Here is a 20,808-nt window from a genome sequence, read left to right as displayed (position 1 = left end):
TCCCCTCCCCGCCCCTCCCCGCCCCGACAGCTCCGCAGTGCAGACCCTGTGGCTTTAAGGCCGGCAGGCGCCGAGCCGGGCGGTGATTGGTGGTTTATTCTAAGGATCAAGGATGAGCTCATCCGCAGCCAATGGCCGCGCTGCACCGGCTGGCCCCGCACGCTGGATGCCGGAAAGCCTTGGCGGCGGCGCGCTCTGGCGTGAAGGGCCAGTGGCGTCAGGGGGAGGCCTGGCCCGCGGACCGGGCTCCCAGCTCGGGCAGGTACGGTGTTTTGTCCGGCCCCTCCTCTACCCTCCCAGGCGAGGGGCCCCCTCGGCCGTCCCTCCACCCTGGGACCGTGCACCTTGCGGCTGAGGCCCCGCGGGTTGCACGCGCCGCTTTCTGTGTCCAGGCGGGGCCAGCGGCTCTGCCCAGCAGGACCCGGGCCGGCGGGGTGGACCCTGAAGCCAGTCCCACCCAGGCACCCCCGAGAGCAAGGCCTCATAGCCTCAAGTTCCCCCTGGGCTTGGCCAAGCAGGGATGGTGCGGCCTCCCTCCGCCTCCTGGCCGCATCCTGGCCCGGGTTCAGCTCCCCGCCGGCTGAGGCTATGGGTCTCCCTCCCCGCCCCACCGCCCATCCTTCTCTCTCTCTCTCCAAAAGACCTCAGGTTGTAAGTTCCGGGCCGTGCCCATTCCCAGTGAGACCTGGGAGAGCAAAGGCGGGGCAGCTCCGTGGGCCTCTCTCTGAGCCCATTCCTTTCCCGCAGCCACGGCTCTCATCCCTTTGGCCACCTGGGTCACACATTGCTCAGGGAGAAGCTGCTGTCAGATCCTTGGAGGCCACATGGCCTTCTCAAAAGTAAAGCCGGGAGGACAGAGAGACCCTCCCTGGGGTTGGGTCACCCTGCCCTCTTCTATCCCCATCCAACGTGGCACCGAGTCTGCCATTCAGTCATTCCGTCTGCCAACAGGTCTTACAGCCCAGCTCTGTGCTTAGCTCTCTGCTGGCTCCAGGAGGGGTCCTCACTCGCTGACCACACCGACCTCAGGACCAAGGGAACAAACACAGCAGGGGCAATCCATCCTGTCCACGGAGAAGTGCTAAACCCCAAAGGGTAAATTAGATTCCCACAGGAGGAGCAGGGAGGGGAGAACAGGCAGGGTGGAGGGAACAGCATGAGGAACAGCATTTGAGATCAGCGTGTGTGACCTCCATGTGCTGAATGACTACTAGATACCAGGCTTGCTCCATGGAGGCCCTGTGAAGGTGGCTGTGGATCACAGATATCCTCAGCTCTCTCCAGAGCTCAACACAGTACCAGATACTCCAGAAATGTTTGCTGAACTGAATTTGATTGGAAAGGAAAACAGAACCCCAGGCGCACGCAGTGGCTCACGCCTGTAATCTCAGCACGGTGGGAGGCCGAGGCAGGCAGATCACTTGAGGTCAGGAGTTCAAGATCAGCCTGGCCAACATGGTGAAACCCTTTCTCTACTAAAAATACAAAAAATAACCGGGTGTGGTAGGCGAGTGCCTGTAATCCCAGCTACTTGGGATGCTGAGGCAGGAGAATTGCTTGAACCCGGGAAGTGGAGGTTGCAGTGAGCCAAGATCACACCACTGCAATCCAGCCTGGGTGACAGAGCGAGACTCCGACTCAAAAAAAAAGGAAGAAAACAGAGTCCCAAGCTGGTTATGATTCTGTCATTACCACCACTTATGAAGGACCTGGATCCATGAAAAGACCTTACCCACTTTAGCTCTGACCCCTTCAGTCTTTGGAGGTGAATATTAGTCTCCCTGATATTCAGTGGAGGAAACTGGGGTGCGGATAGGGGTGTTGCGCCCAGCTAGGTCCTCCCTAATGCATTTGCCCATTCCAGGTCCCAGCTGCAGGGCAGCCATGAGCCTGGTGGCCTACGAGTGCCTGCCCAGCCCCAGCCTGGAGCCTGAGCCTTGCTCACGAGCACGGTCCCAGGCTCGCGTGTACCTAGAGCAGATTCGCAACAGGGTGGCTCTGGGGGCACCTGACATACCAAAGCGTGACTATCTGGTGGATGCGGCCACGCAGATCCGGCTGGCCCTGGAGCGCGACGTTGGTGAGGACTATGAGGCGGCCTTCAACCACTATCAGAATGGCGTGGACGTGCTGCTCCGTGGCATACACGGTGAGGACTGGGGCTGGACAGGGCTGGGGTGAGTGGGGAAGGGCCAGTGCAGGGCTCCTCCTATCATCCATCTGTCCTGTCCTCTGTCCATTTGTACTGGGTGAGCAGGACACTATGCTGGCCTGCAGGGCCCCCGTGAAGGACAGTGATAGTTGGCACTTATTAAGCTGTTCCTACGTGCCAGGCACCATTCTAAGGGGCTTCATGTAGATTCATTCATCTGAGCGTCAGAGTAATAGAAATTACCGTATATGTTGTTGTATGTCGTTCCAAGTACACGGAACCATTTTTTAAATTCTCGTGTTCCAGATGAGGAAGCTGAGGCATGGGGCAGTTCAATAGCTCGCTCGAGGTTCCACAGCTATCAAGTGGCAGAGCTGGGGTTTGACTTTGCAGGCTGTGTACTTGGCCTTCCACACCTGTCTGTCCCTGGAACTGGGCTAGGCTCCTGCCCTCTGGGAGTTTGCATTCTAGTGGGGGGAGACTGATGAGTTGATTTGGACCATTATAGTCTCAGGTAGGAAGAGGATTGGGGGGAAGTGAAGAGAGGAAGGAGGGAAACTGAGGTCAGACTGGGCTGGCCTAGAGCATTTTCTAGATGTTAGATCTCTAATCTGAGCACTGGAGAATGGCAGGTGCATTATCCAGCTGAAGGACTGGCTACAGTTCCAGAGAGAGAACAGTCAAGGCCTAGAGGTGAGAGGGGAGGTCCCTCCATGGCAGCATGAGGAACTTCCATGCCAGGGGAGAGGCTGGTGCTGAGGCCAGTTCAAGACGCCTGTGGGCCCTGGTGGCCAGCCTGGGCTTCCAGTCTGTCCAGTCAATTCCTTTTTCCTGGTCCCCACCCTAGCCTTCTTCACACTGGGCATCAGAGATGGAAGAAGCAATGTTCTCTGGAATCTTCTGTCCCCTCCTCTGACAAAAATGGATGGGGAAATCCCCACCCTGTCCCTTTCCAGGGCGTGACAGCTGCCAGCAAGGCGGTGGGTGCTAACGGTGAAGTGTTGTCTGCTGAGGAGTGACCCTGGTTCCTAACCTCCTCCTGCCAGTTCCCTTCCTCCTCCTTCCTGGCTGGTCTCCCACCCCAGAGGAGGGGCTCACGAAGCAATCTGGGGGCAGAATCTGCCAAACCAGGCTTAGAAACAGGAGCTCCCTCCTCGGGAGAGCAGAGGGCAGGCAATGGGAGCTGGAACTCCAGTTCTCCGAGGCTGTGGCTGGGGACCCTGGTGACCCTCGTCCCCCACAGTTGACCCCAACAAGGAGCGACGTGAGGCTGTGAAGCTGAAAATTACCAAGTACCTGCGGCGGGCAGAGGAGATCTTCAACTGCCACCTGCAGCGGCCACTGGGCAGTGGAGCCAGCCCCAGCACGGTGAGGGGACCCCCCGCCCAAAGGCCTGAGCAGGAGAAGGGCTCTGAGGGGAGACTGCGGAGGCCCCGACACCCACAGGCCCACCCTGGGCTGCAGGGCAGAGGCTGGCAGTGGAGATCGTTAGTTGGGCTGGAGTGTGCCAGGGAGGCCCATCATCATCTCCTCCTGGCTTCCTCTCTCTCCCATGCCTCATGGCTCATTAATTTTCAAACAACTCACTGAGTCATCTCCAGTCCAGTCTGCCTCCCTCACAGAGCACTTGCGATGCGTGCACATATACATCTGCCAGCCTTGCACACAGTTCAATTTACACGCTTATGTGTGTCCACACTCAGAGTCTCCTGATTCTGTCTCTTGTGAACTGGCGTGCAATTTGGAACAGACCCTGACACCCATGTGGGCACACACACACGTCTGTGTTGTGTGTATGTGCACACACACTCTCCCCACATGGCTTTCTCTAAAGCAGTAAGTGCTCAGTGAGGGTGGAAAATGCATGCGCGCTTCTTACCCCATGGACGCTTGCACTCACACAACCCTCCTTGGCTCACTGCATCTCGTACGGCTGCCTTTCCCCAAAGTAGGTGCTTGGTCTACAAGGCATGTTCTGTGAGGCTCACAAGTTCCCAGGTTATTTCCCTACCCCCGCCTTGGGAGCTTCTGCATTTTTTGAGATGGAGTCTCGCTTTGTCACCCAGGCTGTAGTACGGTGGCATGATCTTTGCTCACTGCAAACCTCCACCTCCTGGGTTCAAGCGATTCTCCTGCCTCAGCCTCCCAAGTAGCTGGGATTACAGGCAGGCGCCACCACGCCTGGCTAACTTTTGTATTTTTAGTAGAGATGGGGTTTCACCATGTTGGCCAGGCTGATCTCAAACTCCTGACCTCAAGTGATCTGCGCGCCTCGGCCTCCCAAAGTGTTGGGATGACAGTTGTGAGCCACCGCGCCTGGCCTAGATGGGGCTTTTGAGAGGGGACTTCTGAAGCCCAGAGAACTTCATGGCCCTTGGGCGGGCTGAGCAGGGAAGTCGGCTTGACCACCCTGGACCAGTAGGGGTACCTGTTAGTTGAGGCCAGCTTTCCCACCCAGCCTGCCCCTGTGGGGTGGGGCCTGCCTGTACCCCTGCCCTCCCTACTGCTCTCCTTGCATCCAGAAGCTCCTGCTTGATGCCTGGTGAGAAGGCCATGGCCAAGGAGGGCTCGGCCCTGAGGCTGCGTGTGGCCTGTCTCCCTCCTCTGCAGGGTTTCAGCAGCCTGAGGCTCCGGCCCATCCGCACGCTGAGCTCTGCTGTGGAGCAGCTGAGGGGCTACAGGGTGGTCGGGGTCATCGAGAAGGTGAGTGAGTGGACACTCGCCCTGCAGGAGGGAAACAGGGTATGCAATTTGGGGTGGTAGTGGGGAGAGATGTGACGTGCTGAAAGCAGGTTGTAGCAGTGGCCCCCACTCCTCCAGAGGAGGTGGGCAGGGTCAGAGGGGAGTGCAGTTGTGTCCAGCAGTTCCCACCTCTCCCCCATCCCCAACACACATGACTCTGGTCCTGGGTCCTGGAGAGGAAAATACAGGGAACGAGAAGAGGCCAATTGGCCAGGCACAGTGGCTCACACCTTGAATCCCAGCACTTTGGGAGGCCAAGGCAAGAGGACTGCTTGAGCCCAGGAGTTAGAGGCCAGCCAGGGCAACATAACAAGACCCCATCTCAAATAAAATAAAATATAAAATTAAAATAAAATAAAATATAAAAAGAGGCAGACAGGCCCTTTCCACAGCCCTGCAGCTCAGACCCAGAAAACCTGCTCCTTGGGAGAGTTGGGACAGAAACTGCAGGAGGAGCGAGGAGCTGTGCCCAGGGCGCTCTGCCAGCCCTTGAGGCCGTGCTCACGCCCACTTCCCGCTTCCCACAGCACCCCCACCACACTCACCCTGAACCCCAGGGCTGCAGCCAAGGCACTCCCCTGAGCACAGCTGGGGACTTCCTGCGGCTGGGACGTGCTCAACTCCAGAAACCTGTCCAGAGAGGGCCCGCACTGGCCCTTCCTTGCCCAGGGCCTTGGCAAGTCTACCCTTTTTTACTCTCCTGACCTAACTGTAACTTTACCCTGTCTCAATCCCATCTCGCATGCTTTGCCTTATTCAGGGCAGACAAGAAGATAGGAGGCGACGTCTCAACCCTTACTCGGGACACTCGTTGTTAGAGTGAGGAAATCAGAAGGACAGAGAATGAGGTCAAATGAGAGTCCAGCCAGTATGAGGTTCCCCTCTTCCCTGAACCCTGGAATAGTCACCCAAGAAGTTCTTTACCAAGCTGCCTAAATGGAGAGCTTCCTAAAAATACAGATGCCCAAGAATCTGTTATTTAACATACTCGCTGGGTGATTTTGGTGGATCTAGGGGCCCGCAGAGAAAAGGAGACAGTCCTGTGCTTCCCACAGGCAAGAGGATGACATGCTGCCTGCGGGAAGGCCCCATGCTGGCCACCACCCCGGGTGGCCACAGGCAAGCCCCCTGTTCTCTGAGCTGTGGTTTCATCCTCTAGAAAGTGAGATGAGAATTCTCTGTCTATGGGGTGATCTGGGAGGTAAAACAATTTTGGGGAAAGACCTGGCACATGCTATGACACTGATTACATGTTTGATGGCTCTAAATACAAGTGACAGGAGTGAGCTGGGAGGCACGCAAGCCCCTGTTCCCAGGCCTTACTCCGGCTGCTTCTCCTGGGTCCCTGGGGCAGGCCCCAGACTGTCAGCGCAGGCCCTGCCAGCTTCCATCTGCCACGGTCCCCTCCCCAGTGCTCGAGTGTCAGTGGCCACGACCCAGCCTTGGCTGAGCACAGCCGCTCCCAGGGACCGGCTGGGAGGTGACTGACACCATGCCTCCCAGTAAGATCCTGCTGAACCATACGTGTTATAGCAAGAGGGGTTCTGAGATGAGTATGACAGGAAAACAATGAGTTAAAGTTATGTTGCTTTGTTTTTTTAATGATAGGAGTTCTTAGAGTTTGTAGATGCAGATGTACACTATGACACAGAATTCCCCAAATTTGTTTAGCCTCAGGAAAGTGGTTTAGGAATCTGGTGTTTCGAGGCCCCTGCAGATGGAAAGCACAAATTAAGGCCAAGCCCAACCATTCTTTTTTTTTTTTTTTTTTTTTTTTTGACAGAGGGTCTCACTCTGTAGCTCAGGCTGGAGTGCAGTGGCGTGATCTCAGCTCACTGCAGCCTCGACCTACCAGGCTCAAGCAATCCTCCCACCTCAGCCTCCTGAGTAGCTGGGACCACAGTCTCAAGCCCTGCTAATTTATTCTGTTTTTTGTAGAGCAATCTCACTGTGTTGCCCAGGCTGGTCTCAAACTCCTTGCCTCAGGTGATCCTCCACCTCCGTTTAGGCCTCCCAAAGCGCTCGGGATTACAGGCATGAGCCACTGGCCCGCCCCATTCTATTTCAGGACTGCCCTTCTGTTTTTTCTTTTTTATCCTGTCTCAGGTACTCAACTTAAGGACTTCACGTCCCTCCTGAGATCCTACTTCCTTTCCCTGTGTCATGCCCAAGCCATCACTTTCCCCAAATTAGGAAAAGTGTTACTGCCCCTGGGCCTGGGTCCCTGCAACCAGACTTGGATGTACTGTCACCCTTGTTCCATTCCACAGCTCTGCCCAGACAGATCCGTGGAGGTGGGCAGTGCCGGCCTGCAGCAGCCCTCAGGCCCAGGGAGGAAGCAAAGGGCTTGCTCGGGATAATGCTTGAGTGATCCCTAACGTGTCCGGCTGTTGGGATAACTATAGGGGCTGAAGAGATGATGGCAGGGAGCAATGAGGTGGGTGGGTCTGGACTTGGTAAGCAGCCAGAATACCCGAGGGCCTGGCCTCAGAGCCTGGGGTTCAGGGAGACATCACCAGTGTTTGCTGAGCCTCGTGCAGGAGCCAGGCTCTGAGATGGGGTGGAGGAAGAAAAAGAAGGTCATCCAAGTCACTTCTTTTATTTGACTTAAACACAGGGTGTTTTTTTGTTTGTTTTAGTTGTTACCAACATTTAAAAATGTGCAGATTCTTATAAAAGTCCAGATTTCCTGCTTCTCTTGAAAAAATCAGATCTGGAAATGCTGGGCTCCCATTCCCCTGTGGCAGCAGGGAATGAAGGAGGATATGCTTGCTTTAGACGGGGCACCAGCCCTCCCGTCTGTGCCTCCACCCTGCCCATTTGCTCACATGCCTGGCCCATGTGGGCCTTTGAGTTTAAGAACTTGTTTGAAATCTTTAGGCTTGTTTGTTCCATGGGAGATTCCTCCTGGGATTTTGATACTTTGTGCATATTTAAAGAAGAGAGAATTCAGTGGGTCTCTTTATTGACAACAATTGCTCTTTTTTAAAAGGTGAGAGAAAGCACTCAGAACTGCCTTCCATCTTCCCAAATGGAAGGCTCACCCAACAGTTGTACGGAACCTTCTCATTTACAGAGCTGTGGCCTCACAGTCACCATGGGGGAGCGAAGCCTTATATGGTGCTGTTCCACACGGTAGTCACTAGCCACATAAGCCTCTCTGCATTCATATTCATTAAAATGAAGTCATCTGTGTCTCAGTTGCACCAGTCACATTTCAAGTGTTCAATGGCCTCATGTGGCTACTGGCTTCCATATTGGACAGTGCAGACGTATAATCCTGCCATCATGATAAGAAGTTCAATTGGACAGTGCTGTCTTTTAATAATTGTCCTACAGAGAATTAAACTGAGGTTCAAAGAAGTCAACGGGGCTGGGCTCTGTGGCACACACCTGTAATCCCAACACTTTGGGGAGCTAAGGTGGGTGGATCACCAGAGGTCAGGAGTTCGAGACCAGCCTGACCAACATGGTGAAACCCCGTCTTTACTGAAAATACAAAATTAGTTGGGCGTGTTGGCGCATGCCTGTAATCCCAGCTACTCGGGAGGCTGTGGCAGGAGAATCGCTTGAACCTGGGAGGAGGAGATTGCAATGAGCTGAGATCATACCACTGCACTCCAGCCTGGGCAACGACAGTGAAACTCCGTCTCAAAAATAAATAAATAAACAAACAAAGAAGTAGACTGGGCGTGGTGGCTCACGCCTGTAATCCCAGTACTTTGGGAAGCTGAGGCAGGTGGATCACCTGAGGTCAGGAGTTCAAGACCAGCCTGGCCAACATGGCGAAACCCCGTCTCTACTAAAAATACAAAATTTAGCTGGGCATGTTGGTGCATGCCTGTAATCCCAGCTACTAGGGGGCTGAGGCAGGAGAATTGCTTGAACCTGGGAGGTGGAGGTTATAGTGACCTGAGATCACGCCACTGTACTCCAGCCTGGGCAACAGAGTGAGACTCCATCTCAAAAATAAATAAATAAATAAAAATAAATAAATAAAGAAGTCAAGGGACTAGACAGTCCTCCATCCCCAAACCACTGAGTAAAAGGGGTTTCTTGTTTGGTTGAATGAATGGGAAAATGCCCCTACTTTGCTGCCCTTTTGAAATATAATGAAAGAAAAAGGAGAAGAAAAAAAAATCCCCTGAGTCCTACCTAACTCCAAGATAATCACGGTTAATGTTTTAGTCTAATTCTTTCTGGATACTGAGGTTGGTTTTAGTATGTTTTTAGCAGAAATCTTTCAATGTATGGATGGAGGTTTATTTCTGGCTTCCTCAGCCTTCCCTCCTTCGCTGGTTTTTTTGGACTCTGTCAATTGGAGGCCCTTGCCCGGGACAAGGTGGCGGGGAATCCCACTTGGCAAAGGACGGTGGGGAATTATCCGGGGTGTCAGGATTTGTGGGAAACTCTGTTCTCCTAAATGACTCCAGAGTTTTCTTCCTTGCTTTTTCAAATATTGCACAAGTTTGGTCAGGGAGCCAAGCCCAGGCTGGACTCAGTCTCTGGCTGTTGGAGGAGAGACCTCTGGTGGTCGGAGAGGACACCTTGCTCCTGCTGCTAAAAGGATCCTGGGCGCTCATGTAGCCACTGCCTTCCTTTCACTGGTGATGGAGAAACAGGCTCGGGAGGGAAGGCCCTTGCCAAGGTCACTTGGTTGTGCCCTCAGTTCCAGTAAAGTCTGCAGGGCTCTGGGATCAACCTGCCTGGGTTCAAGTCCTGACTTGACCACTTTTTAGCAGTGGGACAGTAGGCCACATAACCTCTCTGAGGCTCAGGCCTGAATTTTGGCAGGATTGTGGGGATAAAGTTAACCTATGTAAAGTGCTTGGCACAGAATAAGCACTTTATAGCCAGGGTGGGCTTCCCCTCAGATGACACTGGTAATGATCACGACAGGTTGTCAAAGGTGTGCTCTGTGGCAGGCGCAGGCTGCTGCTGTGCCTGAATCGCCTGCTTTAACAGAATCCTCGTCATGACCCCCTGAAGGAAGTGCTGCTATGACCCCATTTTGTACTTAAAAGGAGCAAGGTTCAGAGAGGCCATGTGACTTGGCACATGTGATCCCTGACATTCTCACAGCCTTTGCATTCACCAAGGGCTTTCTTGGTCTTTTGTTTTTTGTTTTGTTTTGTTTTGTTTTTGAGGTGGAGTCTCTCTCCGTTGCCCAGACTAGAGTGCAGTGGCATGATCTAGCCTCACTGCAACTCCACCTCCCAAGTTCAAGTGATTCTCCTACTTCAGCTTCCCAGGTAGCTGGGATTATAAGTGGGCACCACCACGCCCAGCTAATTTTTGTATTTTTAGTAGAGATGGGGTTTCACCATGTTGGCCAGACTGGTTTTGAACTCCTGACCTCAGGTGATCCACCCGCCTTGGCCTCCCAAATTGCAGGGATTACAGGCCTGAGCCACCACACCCGGCCCTCACCAAGGGCTTTCTGTATGGCTTCAACAATCCAGAGATGTAGGGAAGGTGGGCATTTGGAATTCCTGGTTGGTAGATGAGAAAATCAATTCAATTTGCCCAAGATCGAAGCCCAGTGCCCCTTCCCCTACCCTGATCCCAAGCTATGGCCTTCCTCACTGCCTAGTAGCCTGGCCTCAGGGCCCAGTTCCCACCCCCGACCGTGGCTGGCCACAGCCTCCCTGGGGAATGTCCGCAGGGCAGGTCAGCAGTCAAGGAGTCACAACCCCAGGGTGCAGGCCTTGCCTTCACACGCCCTCACCTGGGCTGAATCCTCTATTCCCGCCCTCGACGTACCTGTGTGCCTGCTCCTCCTGCTGGGGCCCGCCCCTGCCCACCACGCAGATGAGAAAAGGGCCCAACTCCAAACACGGCCCTGACCTTGCAATTGACAGCCTCTGCCTCTAATGGAGACCAACACAAGAAGGAGAGGCTGCTCTCCAAGGAAAGCCTCCCGAGAGGACTTTACTTATTTGTTTATAATTTTTATTTGCAGTCAGGAGTACATATGCAGGTTTTCACATAGATAAACTTGCGTCGTGGGGGTCTGTGTAAATGAAGGGGGTGGAGTGGAGTGGGGAAGAGGCCTGAACGCAGCATGCCAAGCCCACACAACGTGGCTGCGCTGGGGAGACCTGGAGTCACCTCAGAGCTGTGGCTTCCTCAGTTGTAAAGCAAGAGATCAGAGGCCGGGTGCGGTGGCTCATGTCTGTAATCCCAACACTTTGGGAGTCCGAGGCCGGCGGATCACAAAGTCAGGAGATCAAGACCATCATGGCTAATACAGTGAAACCCCGTCTCTACTAAAAAAATACAAAAAATTAGCTGGGCGTGGTGGCAGGTGCCTGTAGTCCCAGCTGCTTGGGAGGCTGAGGCAGGAGAATGGCGTGAACCCAGGAGGCGGAGCTTACAGTGAGCCGAGATCGCGCCACTGCACTCCAGCCTAGGCGACAGAGCGAGACTCCGTCTCCAAAAAAAAAAAAAAGAGATCAGAGGAAGTGACTGGCTCTGAGGTCCCTTCCAGTCGTGACACCTCAGACCCTGCAGGATGGTGGGGCTCTGGCCAAGGCCTTGGGTGAGGGGTTGATCTCTGGGGGTCCAGGTGGAACAGGGCTTCTCAGTTGATCTCTGGGGGTCCAGGTGGAACAGGGCTTCTCAGCCCTCCCCTTAGGCGGTGTGAGGCTTGGCTCAGCATGGGCAGGGAGAGGGCAGGGCGTTCTTCTCGCATGCCCACCACACACACAGTGAGCCGAGGCTTGGGCTGCTCGCAGTGTGTGTGTCCAGCACCTACTACATCCCTGCACTGTGCAGGGCTCCAGGAATACAGAGCCCACAGTCCAGTGGGGAGACAGATTAGACAGTGTGAAGAGGCTCTCCTGAGGGTGAACTAAGAGAGCATTGGAGACCGATTAGGGACCCCAGCCCCTGTAATTTTGGGAAGGCTTCCTGGAGGAGGCAGCATCTGAGACCACAGGTCTAGCAGGGGTGGATGAGCAGGATAGGATCGATGTCTACTTCAGGAGTGCCACCAAAGCCTGCCCTCCCTGCCCTGCCACTGGAGTGAGCCAGCCTCAGTGGAGGAACCTGGAAGAGGGTCAGGCTGGGGTCACAGAGCCCCAGGAGCTAGCACATGCCTTACCCAGTGCCTCTTGGACTTTGGCAGGTGCAGCTGGTCCAGGACCCGGCAACCAGAGAGACCTTCGTGGTGAAGGCAGGTGCCACCCTGCCCCTGCCACTCTGCATTCCCCTTGGATCGTTCTCAGGGCTCTTGGAAACTCCTACCCAGAACCTGCATTAGAAGCCTGCACTCCCTCCCCCAAAAGCTGCTTGTTCTACCCGAACATGCCCGGCTTTCCAGATGGACACACATGCACATACACACAAATACACAAACACACATACACACACGCGCACACACACACACACACACACTGCCCCCTCTTTGGCTAGAGGGTGGAGGACCGGGATTCTACAGGGGCAATGGGGGTAAGGACAGGTCAGGAACTGAGGGAGGCATTTGCTCCACTCTCATTCGGGTGCCCCTGAAGCCAGGGCTAGGAGGTCCCCTAACAGCAGCAGTCTCTGGCCTGTCCCTGGCTGATCTGCCTGCCCTGCCCCTCCCAGAGCCTACCCAGGTGCCACATGGTGAGCCGGGAGCGGCTGACCATCATCCCACATGGAGTCCCCTACATGACGAAGCTGCTCAGGTACTTTGTGAGCGAGGACTCTATCTTCCTGCACCTGGAGCATGTGCAAGGTGAGCAGGCCTGGGGACCCCGTCAGCTCCCCAGGCCTTTGGGATATGTTGTCAACTCTTAAAAGGCTGAGCCCTGGCAGGGCGTGGTGGCTCATGCCTATAATCCCAGCACTTTGGGAGGCCGAGGCAGGCGGACCAACTGAGGTCAGGAGCTCCAAACCAGCCTGGCCAACATGGTGAAACCCTGTCTTTACCAAAAATACAAAAACTAGCCAGGTGTGCTTGTGCGTGCCTGTAATCCCAGCTATTGGGAGACGGAGGCAGGAGAATGGCTTGAACCTAGGAGGTGGAGGTTGCAGTGAGCCAAGATCATGCAACTGCACTCTAGCCTGGGCAACAAAGCAAGACTCTGCCTCAAAAAAAAAAAAAAATGCTGAGACCTGGAGAGGGGCGGAACTTGCACCAGATGTACAGCACAGACCAGGGGACCCGGCCTTTCTGGAGGCCAGTCAGGCTGTTGTGGGCCTGTGTGCGGTGCCAAGGGGGCAGGGGACATCCTGGGGAGGATGCCCACATCGTGGGTGGGCGTGAGAATTGAAGCTGTCTCCTCTGTCGCTGTTTCCTCCCGCGTTGGCTCTTTTCATTTTTCTGGACTGTGCCGATCCCTTGGGAGTGGCCAGACAGGGTGGTGGTGACTGAAGTTATGATTGTATTGATGACTTTTTAAAGTAAGGTGCACATCTGGGGTCATGACACATAGTCATCATCAGTCTCTGCCTGGCCTTCTTTAAATTTCTTTATATCAGTCTCCCTAAAAACAGTGTTCACGGCCGGGCGCGGTGGCTCAAGCCTGTAATCCCAGCACTTTGGGAGGCCGAGATGGGCGGATCACGAGGTCAAGTGATCGGGACCATCCTGGCTAACACGGTGAAACCCCGTCTCTACTAAAAAATACAAAAAACTAGCCGGGCGAGGTGGCGGGCGCCTGTAGTCCCAGCTACTCGGGAGGCTGAGGCAGGAGAATGGTATAAACCCGGGAGGCGGAGCTTGCAGTGAGCTGAGATCCGGCCACTGCACTCCAGCCTGGGCAACAGAGCGAGACTCCGTCTCAAAAAAAAAAAAAAAAAACAACAGTGTTCACATTAGTGAACCCACCACCCAAACCACAGACACTGGCAGTACTGGACGTCTGTCGGTGGTGTGCCAGTTCGTGAGGCTGGGCCCGCTTTAGGTGGGTCAAGAGGAGGGCGGAGGGCATTCTAAGCTGAGGGGTGGGAGGGAGCAGAGGTGAGGGGCTGAACTAGGCCCAGACACCCAGAGGCAGAAAGTCTGTGCCCAAGACAGGGGAGGCAGGAGTGGGAGCGGGCCCTGGCATCCATGCTCTTTTTCTCCCTGTCCCCACGCTCACCGCTCCCTCTGCATGGCCCAGGAGGCACTCTCTGGTCCCACCTGCTCTCCCAGGCGCACCCCCGACATTCTGGGCTCAGCTCTGGCTCTACCCAGGAGAGGATGAAGGCTCAGCTCAACCCCCACCTCAACCTCCTGACCCCAGCGAGGCTCCCCTCAGGCCACACCCCTGGCCAGGACAGAATCGCCCTGGAGCCTCCTAGGACTTCTCCGAGCCTTCCCCTAGCCGGGGAGGCCCCATCCACCAGACCCCAGAGGGAGGCTGAAGGTGAACCCACAGCCAGGACCAGCACCTCTGGCTCCTCGGACCTTCCAAAGGCCCCAGGTGGCCACCTGCACCTTCAAGCTAGGCGGGCTGGCCAGAACTCAGACGCTGGGCCCCCTCAGGGGCTCACTTGGGTTCCCGAGGGGGCCGGCCTGGTGCTAGGGGGCTGTGGCCAAGGCATGGATCAGAGCTGCCTGTCAGCAGATGGGGCCGGCCGGGGCTGTGGCAGGGCCACCTGGAGTGTGAGAGAGGAGCAGGTGAAGCAGTGGGCGGCGGAGACGCTGGTGGCACTGGAGGCATTGCATGAGCAGGGGGTGCTGTGCCGGGACCTCCACCCCGGGAACCTGCTCCTGGACCAGGCAGGTAGGTGCCCACCCCACCCCTCAGGGGGGCAGCCCCCAAGGCCTCCTCAGGCAGAGGACGAGAGATCCCCAAAGTCGAGGGGACCTCCAAGGTTGTCTTCTCCTCCCTGGCCCCAGCCAGCCCTTCAGTGGGCCTAGGCCGGAGTCTGTTGGCCGAGGCTCCTGGGAGTACCCTGTGGGCTCTGTGGGCCTCAGGGTGCTGTGCCCCTGCAGAGGTTCTGCCCAGCAAGGCCATTGGCTCCCACCGCATGACTGTTGGGGGAAGCCCTGGAACCCCCTCCCCATGTCAGCTGTCCTCAATCTTTGTCCCCTCTTTTGTCCCCTCCTTTTTCCTCCTACACACTGGAGGTCACATCCGGCTCACATATTTTGGCCAGTGGTCAGAGGTGGAGCCCCAGTGCTGCGGGGAGGCCGTGGACAATCTCTACAGTGCCCCAGGCAAGAACGGGGAGGCCGGGGTGGGCCCTAGCACCTGGGTGCCTTTGTGTGGGTTGCGCCCAGAGTCTGAGAATGACAGAAGGGGTGGGTGGTGTCTGGGTAGGCTGAGGAGAATGGAAGAGGCCCTCTTGGGTGAGGCTGGGACACCTGTGTTCTTGTTCCCACAGAGGTGGGTGGGATTTCTGAGCTGACAGAAGCCTGTGACTGGTGGAGCTTTGGGTCTCTACTGTATGAACTGCTGACAGGAATGGTGAGTGGCTGGGCTGGGTGTAGTGCTCTGGTGGGTGCCACTGAGTGTAGGATGGGCCAGGCTTAGTGCAGTCAGTCAGTCTGGGCAGAGACTGCCTGGCTGTCCTGGCAGCACAGCTGCCCCCAAAGCCGGGGACACACTTAGCACTCCCAACACATTAGTTGGCTGTAGCTAAGGAGACTATCAACTTCTGTGAATGAGAGTAGAGTGGGGTGGTCAGGGAAGGTTTCTGCCAGAGAGAGCCTGGGCCCAGGTGGTGTCAGATTTGGAGGAAGCACAAAATGTGACACAGCCCTTCTTCCCTGGAAGTCTGTTCAATCCTCCTGAGCCCACTGTTCACTTCTCCCACCCATGCCCTCATGGGCTGTCACTCCCAGACCTTAGCTGGAGGATGGGAGAGAGGGGCTCTTTCACCCAGGCAAGCAGCTGCCCTGTCCAGCCTGGGTCAGCCAAGAGCTCAAAAGATCCCCCTGCAAACACTCCAGGAACCTGTGTTTGCAGGTTGCAATCAGGGCAGGCACTCTTGGGAACAGTAGATGGCTCTGCCTTCTATCCTCCTCACTCATGAGCTCAGCACTACAACTGAGACCAGTTTTGTAGGCAACAAGGGAGAGGCCAAAGTGCATTTGAGCAGGCAATAGCCAGAATGGATGCAGTGTGAACTGAAGTCCAGATCTGACCAGTCCATCCGGGCTCCCTCCTGCTTTCGTCCCATGGCACAGGGCCCCTGAGAGTCCTGGTTGCAATTTCCCCCAGAGTGGCTCTCTCCTTCTTGTCTTCTCTCACCTCTCCAGCCCAGAGCTCCTGGCCTTCCTCCTAGGGGTTCCTGGAAGTCCATACTTCCCTCCAGACAGACCCTCTGCTCCCCAAAGCTGTGCCTTTCTGGGGTGTGGAGAGGTCCTATTTTATTTTATTGCCACGCCCCTGCCTTGGCCCCGATGGTAGCATGCTGTGACCTGCTGCCAAATGAATAGCCCATGTGGATTTTTTAAATAAGGAGAAAAGTTCCATCACTGTTCTCAAGAGTGCCTGCCCTGATTGCAACCCAAGATAGTTGCTTCTAGCAAGCTTGGAGCCAAGACCTAGGTTCAAACCCTGAACTCGGCACAAGTCCCTTTACCTCTCTGGGCCTGTTTCTTGCCTTTCGTGGATAACGTAAAGGCACTGCTTAGCCATCAGGCAGTGTCTGGCCCTAGCAACTATAATTATTGTCATCATCCTCATGGGATGTGCCATGGGGAAAAAAAAAATCCTAGCTGCCACTGTAATGTAGACAGTCCTGGGGTCGCCTCCTCAGAGGCCCTTCCCTGTGTCCTCCCAGGCACTGTCCCAGAGCCACCCTTCAGGAATCCAAGCCCACACCCAGCTCCAGCTGCCCGAGTGGCTCAGTCGTCCAGCGGCCTCTCTGCTGACTGAGGTGAGGTGTAGCCCGGCCAGAGGAAGCAGCTGCCTAGCCTGAGGAAGGTGCTGGGAGGGGCACAGAACTGTGTCTGCACCACGTGTGCTTCGTGCTCAGTGTCTGATGTGGATGCAGAGGACAGTAGGGTCAACACATTTCTACATGTTGGTGGCCAACCACCACTAATGTCCCCAGGGTAAAATGTGGGTTCCACGGGCCAGGTTGCCAGGGAGCAGGCCCCCTAGGGGCTATAGTGGTTGGAGTCCCTGGAGGTCACCTCATGCCTTCGCAGCTGGAGTGGGGCAGGCCAGCTGACTGGGCCTCTCTCTGCAGCTGCTGCAGTTCGAGCCTACCCGGCGCCTGGGCGTGGGAGAAGGTGGTGTCAGCAAACTCAAGTCCCATCCCTTTTTCAGTACCATCCAGTGGAGCAAACTGGTGGGGTAAGAAGGTAGAGCGGGTGACGGAAGCAGCTGGCCTGGTCTGGATCGCCTCTCCTCCTTGCCTGACACCCAGGGCTGGTCCTCTATCAGCGGGCTTTGGGCGAGGAATGGAGGGCACTGCCTGTCCTACTGGGCTCCCACTGGGACCTCAGAATTATGGCCACCACCCAGGAAGGGCCAGCTCCTGGAAAAGCTGGAGGTGGGGGCAGTCAAGGCTTGCTCTGCTAAGCAGCTTGAACCTTCCACCCATCAGTCAACAGACCTGTTGAGCATGTGGACTCACCACGTTAAAGGCTGCCTTCTGTGGCACTGGCGCTGAGCTCTTGACCACCTGCTGCACCCTACTGTGAGGTGCTGTGACTCACTCACTGCCATGTTGTGCCCTACTCAGGACGTCTCTGGAGACTCATCTCAGGACACTGATCCACTGGCTCAGTGGACCCAAACCAGACTGTCCTGGCTAGTCCTCTTAGTCACACAACGAGTGGGCCTCTTCCACCAGAAGCCGTTACTGCAGCTGGGGAGGCTCAGAAGCAAGGATGCCATCTGTAGTGTGGGGAGGGATGACGTACGGGACAGGAAGACCCCGCCATTCCTGACCATGCCCCCTATCTTGTGATTTCAGACTTGGGAGAGCAAAAGGGAGGGGAAGAAAATAAGAGGAATGGGGGAGGAAGGAATGCACGGCTCTGCCCCTTAGAGCAAGTCTGAAACCAGAATCAAGAAGCCTCCTCCCCGGTGGGGCCAGCTGTGTGGGGGGAGGGGGCAGCCTGCCCCAGGGGTGCAAGAGGACAGCAATTCAGCCTCCAGGCCAAAGCAGCTGAGACAAGATGTGCCCATAAGGATCCCCTCTCAGGCTTTGGCTGTTTACCATGTCACTGCCTACTGTGACTTCACATCCTTTTGGGATAAGAAACCACAAAACGCATGAAACAACTATCCATGGCTCTTAGCCAGAAACGTCTTGCTTCTGGTCTCTGAAAAACTGGAGTGAGTGGTTGTCCCAAAGACAATCGCCCCCAGTTTGGGGGCTCCTCTCAGGGCTCACCCTGTCACCGGGGCGTGGGACCTGGGAAACTTCCACTAGACTTTTGCCCCCAGCTCCTCCCCGCCAGCATCCCAGTCACCACCAGGTGGCGCTTCCTACATGGTCCACCTGTCTGGCTCTGAAGGCCCAACTCTGTCGGGCCAGACTCCTGTCACTCATGGTGGGGAGACCTGACTTCCTCGGGCTCTTCAGGAGACTGAGACAGAGAGGACAAGCGAAAGCGCAGCCTGTATGTGACTCTCCGCGGTTCACAACCTGCCTCTCCCTGGGGTTTACCTAGCCCCAATAAAGCCTGCTCTGGTCTACGGTGTTCATGCTTCTTCCATGCAATGACCGCGGCTCATTGGGGCAGGTTGGAAGGCTCCCCCATAGAACCTCCAGAGTGAAGTCAAGAGTGAGCTTGGGGGCTGCCAGGAAGTAGGACGCAGGGCTGGTGGTGAGCAGCATGCCACCTGTGCCCTGGGCCGCAGGGGAAGTGGTGGGGTCAGGAGGAGGACCAGGCTCTGTGGGGAAGAGGATGAAACAGCCTTGGAAGAGGCTCATGGTGCCTGGGGGAATACCAGTTTCATCCTCACAGTGACCCCTTGCAACAGATGGTAGCTTATGAGAAAACTGAAGCTCAAAGAGGTTAAGGACACAACCTAGCCAGAGTTGCAAGTTAGTGTTCCTTCTGCTACTCTCCCTAAGTCAGGCTGGACCATTTCCAACCACTGCTTCATGAAACACAAGTCACTTCTGGAACTTCTGTGCTTCATCCACCCAATGCTACATGTCTGGTACCTTGTTGGGCCCTGAGTTTATAATATTGTGGGTCCCAGCTCTTACAGTCAACCTCCTTTCAATAGAATGGGGCAAGCAATGCCTATTTTGCAGGTTTACCAGATAAATTAAAGCTTCTAACACCAAGTCCTGTTCTTCCTTTCATTCAACCTAATTTGTTTTTCTATCTACTAGAGCTCTGGTTCTACCCTCTGGGACCCACTTCCCTCCCGTGAGACCTTCACAGAGGGATGGCCTCACTGCAAGAGCTCAGCAGACAGGGACTGTGGAAAGGCAAGGCTGTGTTTAAGCCTGGAATCCATCACACCTGCCACCTGCAGTCTAGGTTAGCTACCAACCCTGTATGCTCACCCTCACTGACCACTGCTCCTAGGAGGTCATCAACTCTCACCTGTTCGTGTGTATTGACCTTGAGCATCTTGGTACACGAGGTAATCAAATCCAAATGAAATGAGATGCTCCCACCCCTCCCAAATCCATCACTGAAATAATGTAAGCCCCCACAAAAAATGCAAGTCTACTGGTGTTTTGAAAGGGCTTCACAAAGATGGTGACCCCAAATTCTCTAGAGTATGGCTTGACGGGCTCAAGGAAGCTGGGCCCATCATGAGAGACCATGATGCTTTTGAAAATTAAAAAAAAAATAAAATCCTGGCCGAGCACAGTGTAATCCCAGCACTTTGGGAGGCCGAGACGGGCGGATCACGAGGTCAGGAGATTGAGACCATCCTGGCTAACACGGTGAAACCCCGTCTCTACTAAAAAATACAAAAAACCAGCCGGGCGAGGTGGCGGGCGCCTGTAATCCCAGCTACTCGGGAGGCTGAGGCAGGAGAATGGCGTGAACCCAGGAGGCAGAGCTTGCAGTGAGCTGAGATCCGGCCACTGCACTCCAGCCTGGGCGACAGAGCAAGACTCCGTCTCAAAAAAAAATAAAATAAATAAAATAAAATAAAATCCTAAGCCCCCCAACCATCTGTATGGACCCCTCCTCTCAGTCAAGGGCATTCCAAGTTAACCTGAAAAGCTAGTTTGGGCCATGGTGGGAAGAGGGTGCCAGCCATGCCTCATTATACCCTATAACAGGCTCCTTAAAGTCTGATGAGAAGCATTTGATCTATTTTCTCTGAAGCCTGCTGGCTGGAGGCTTCATCTGTGTAAAACCTTGGTCTCCACAACCCCTTATTGTAACCCAGACATTACTTTCTATTGATTCCAGGTCTTTAGATAGTAACTCTTTCAACAAATTGCCAATCAGAAAATCTTTGATTCTGCCTATGACAACACCCCTAGGCCTTGAGCTGTCCTCCCTCTAAAGACCAAACCACTGTACATCTTACATGTATTGACTGGTGTCATGTCTCACTAAAATGTACTAAATGTGTAAAACTAAGTTGGAGCCAGACCACCTTGAACACGTTCTCAGGATCTCCTAAAGGTTGTGTCACAGACCATCAGTCACTCACATTTGGCTCAGAATAAATCTCTTCAAATATTTTACAGAGGTTGACTCTTTTTGGCAACACTTTCCTGGCTGGCAGTCAGGATTCTACCTTCTGTCAAATTAGGACATTGTTAACTTCCACATAAGGGATTTCTGATTCCACAAGATAAGCAACAGGACCTTAAGTGGTTTTCAGTGATTGATGTCAGTGCAACAGTGCTGGGGACTTGTACCACCTCGGTAGCCAAAAGGAACACAGATACAGGAACCCTGCTTGAGAACATCTGCCCTTTAATTTGCATTTAAAATCAGTTTCTTTAAATACTTTAGTTACAAGTTCTGAATAGTGAAGACAGAGTAGTAGATGCTGCAGGCACTCAGTATCGGCTCCCACCCCTTCCCCCCTCCCCCACCCCCA

The 20,808-nt window shown here is 54.9% G+C and overlaps 1 protein-coding gene across 4 annotated transcripts; it reads left to right on the top strand.

The window, feature by feature from the left end:
• Positions 1-141: 141 nt before the first annotated feature.
• RPS6KL1 (ribosomal protein S6 kinase like 1) lies at positions 142-19,072 on the top strand. 4 transcript variants are annotated; one of them, XM_017880512.1, is made up of 13 exons: positions 142-262; positions 952-1,095; positions 1,865-2,149; positions 3,396-3,520; positions 4,763-4,855; positions 12,024-12,071; positions 12,485-12,617; positions 13,987-14,592; positions 14,940-15,029; positions 15,197-15,279; positions 16,601-16,696; positions 17,012-17,118; positions 17,510-19,072. In XM_017880512.1, the coding sequence occupies exons 3-13, from the start codon at positions 1,885-1,887 to the stop codon at positions 17,580-17,582; spliced, it is 1,719 nt and encodes a 572-aa protein (XP_017736001.1). In that variant the 5' UTR covers positions 142-262; positions 952-1,095; positions 1,865-1,884; the 3' UTR covers positions 17,583-19,072. The 4 variants fall into 4 exon arrangements, with proteins under 4 accessions (XP_017736001.1, XP_017736003.1, XP_017736005.1 ...); XM_017880514.1 differs by having other exon boundaries at positions 4,763-4,894; positions 17,372-19,072; XM_017880516.1 differs by lacking the exon at positions 4,763-4,855.
• The last annotated feature ends 1,736 nt before the right edge of the window (positions 19,073-20,808 follow it).

This window comes from Rhinopithecus bieti, unplaced genomic scaffold (assembly GCF_001698545.2).
Source record: "Rhinopithecus bieti isolate Rb0 unplaced genomic scaffold, ASM169854v2 scaffold_11380, whole genome shotgun sequence".
Lineage (NCBI taxonomy): Eukaryota > Metazoa > Chordata > Mammalia > Primates > Cercopithecidae > Rhinopithecus > Rhinopithecus bieti.
Note: the sequence above shows the minus strand (reverse complement) of the source record. Positions and strands in the feature narration are given on the sequence as shown.

What these genes read in the sequence shown, in the direction of transcription:
- RPS6KL1 (XM_017880512.1), top strand. Translation starts at nt 1,885, where the DNA reads ATGAGCCTGGTGGCCTACGAGTGCCTGCCCAGCCCCAGCCTGGAGCCT. An exon ending in CAATCTCTACAGTGCCCCAG is followed by an intron (nt 15,030 to 15,196) that starts GCAAGAACGGGG and finishes TTGTTCCCACAG; the next exon opens with AGGTGGGTGGGATTTCTGAG. An exon ending in CGGCCTCTCTGCTGACTGAG is followed by an intron (nt 16,697 to 17,011) that starts GTGAGGTGTAGC and finishes CTCTCTCTGCAG; the next exon opens with CTGCTGCAGTTCGAGCCTAC.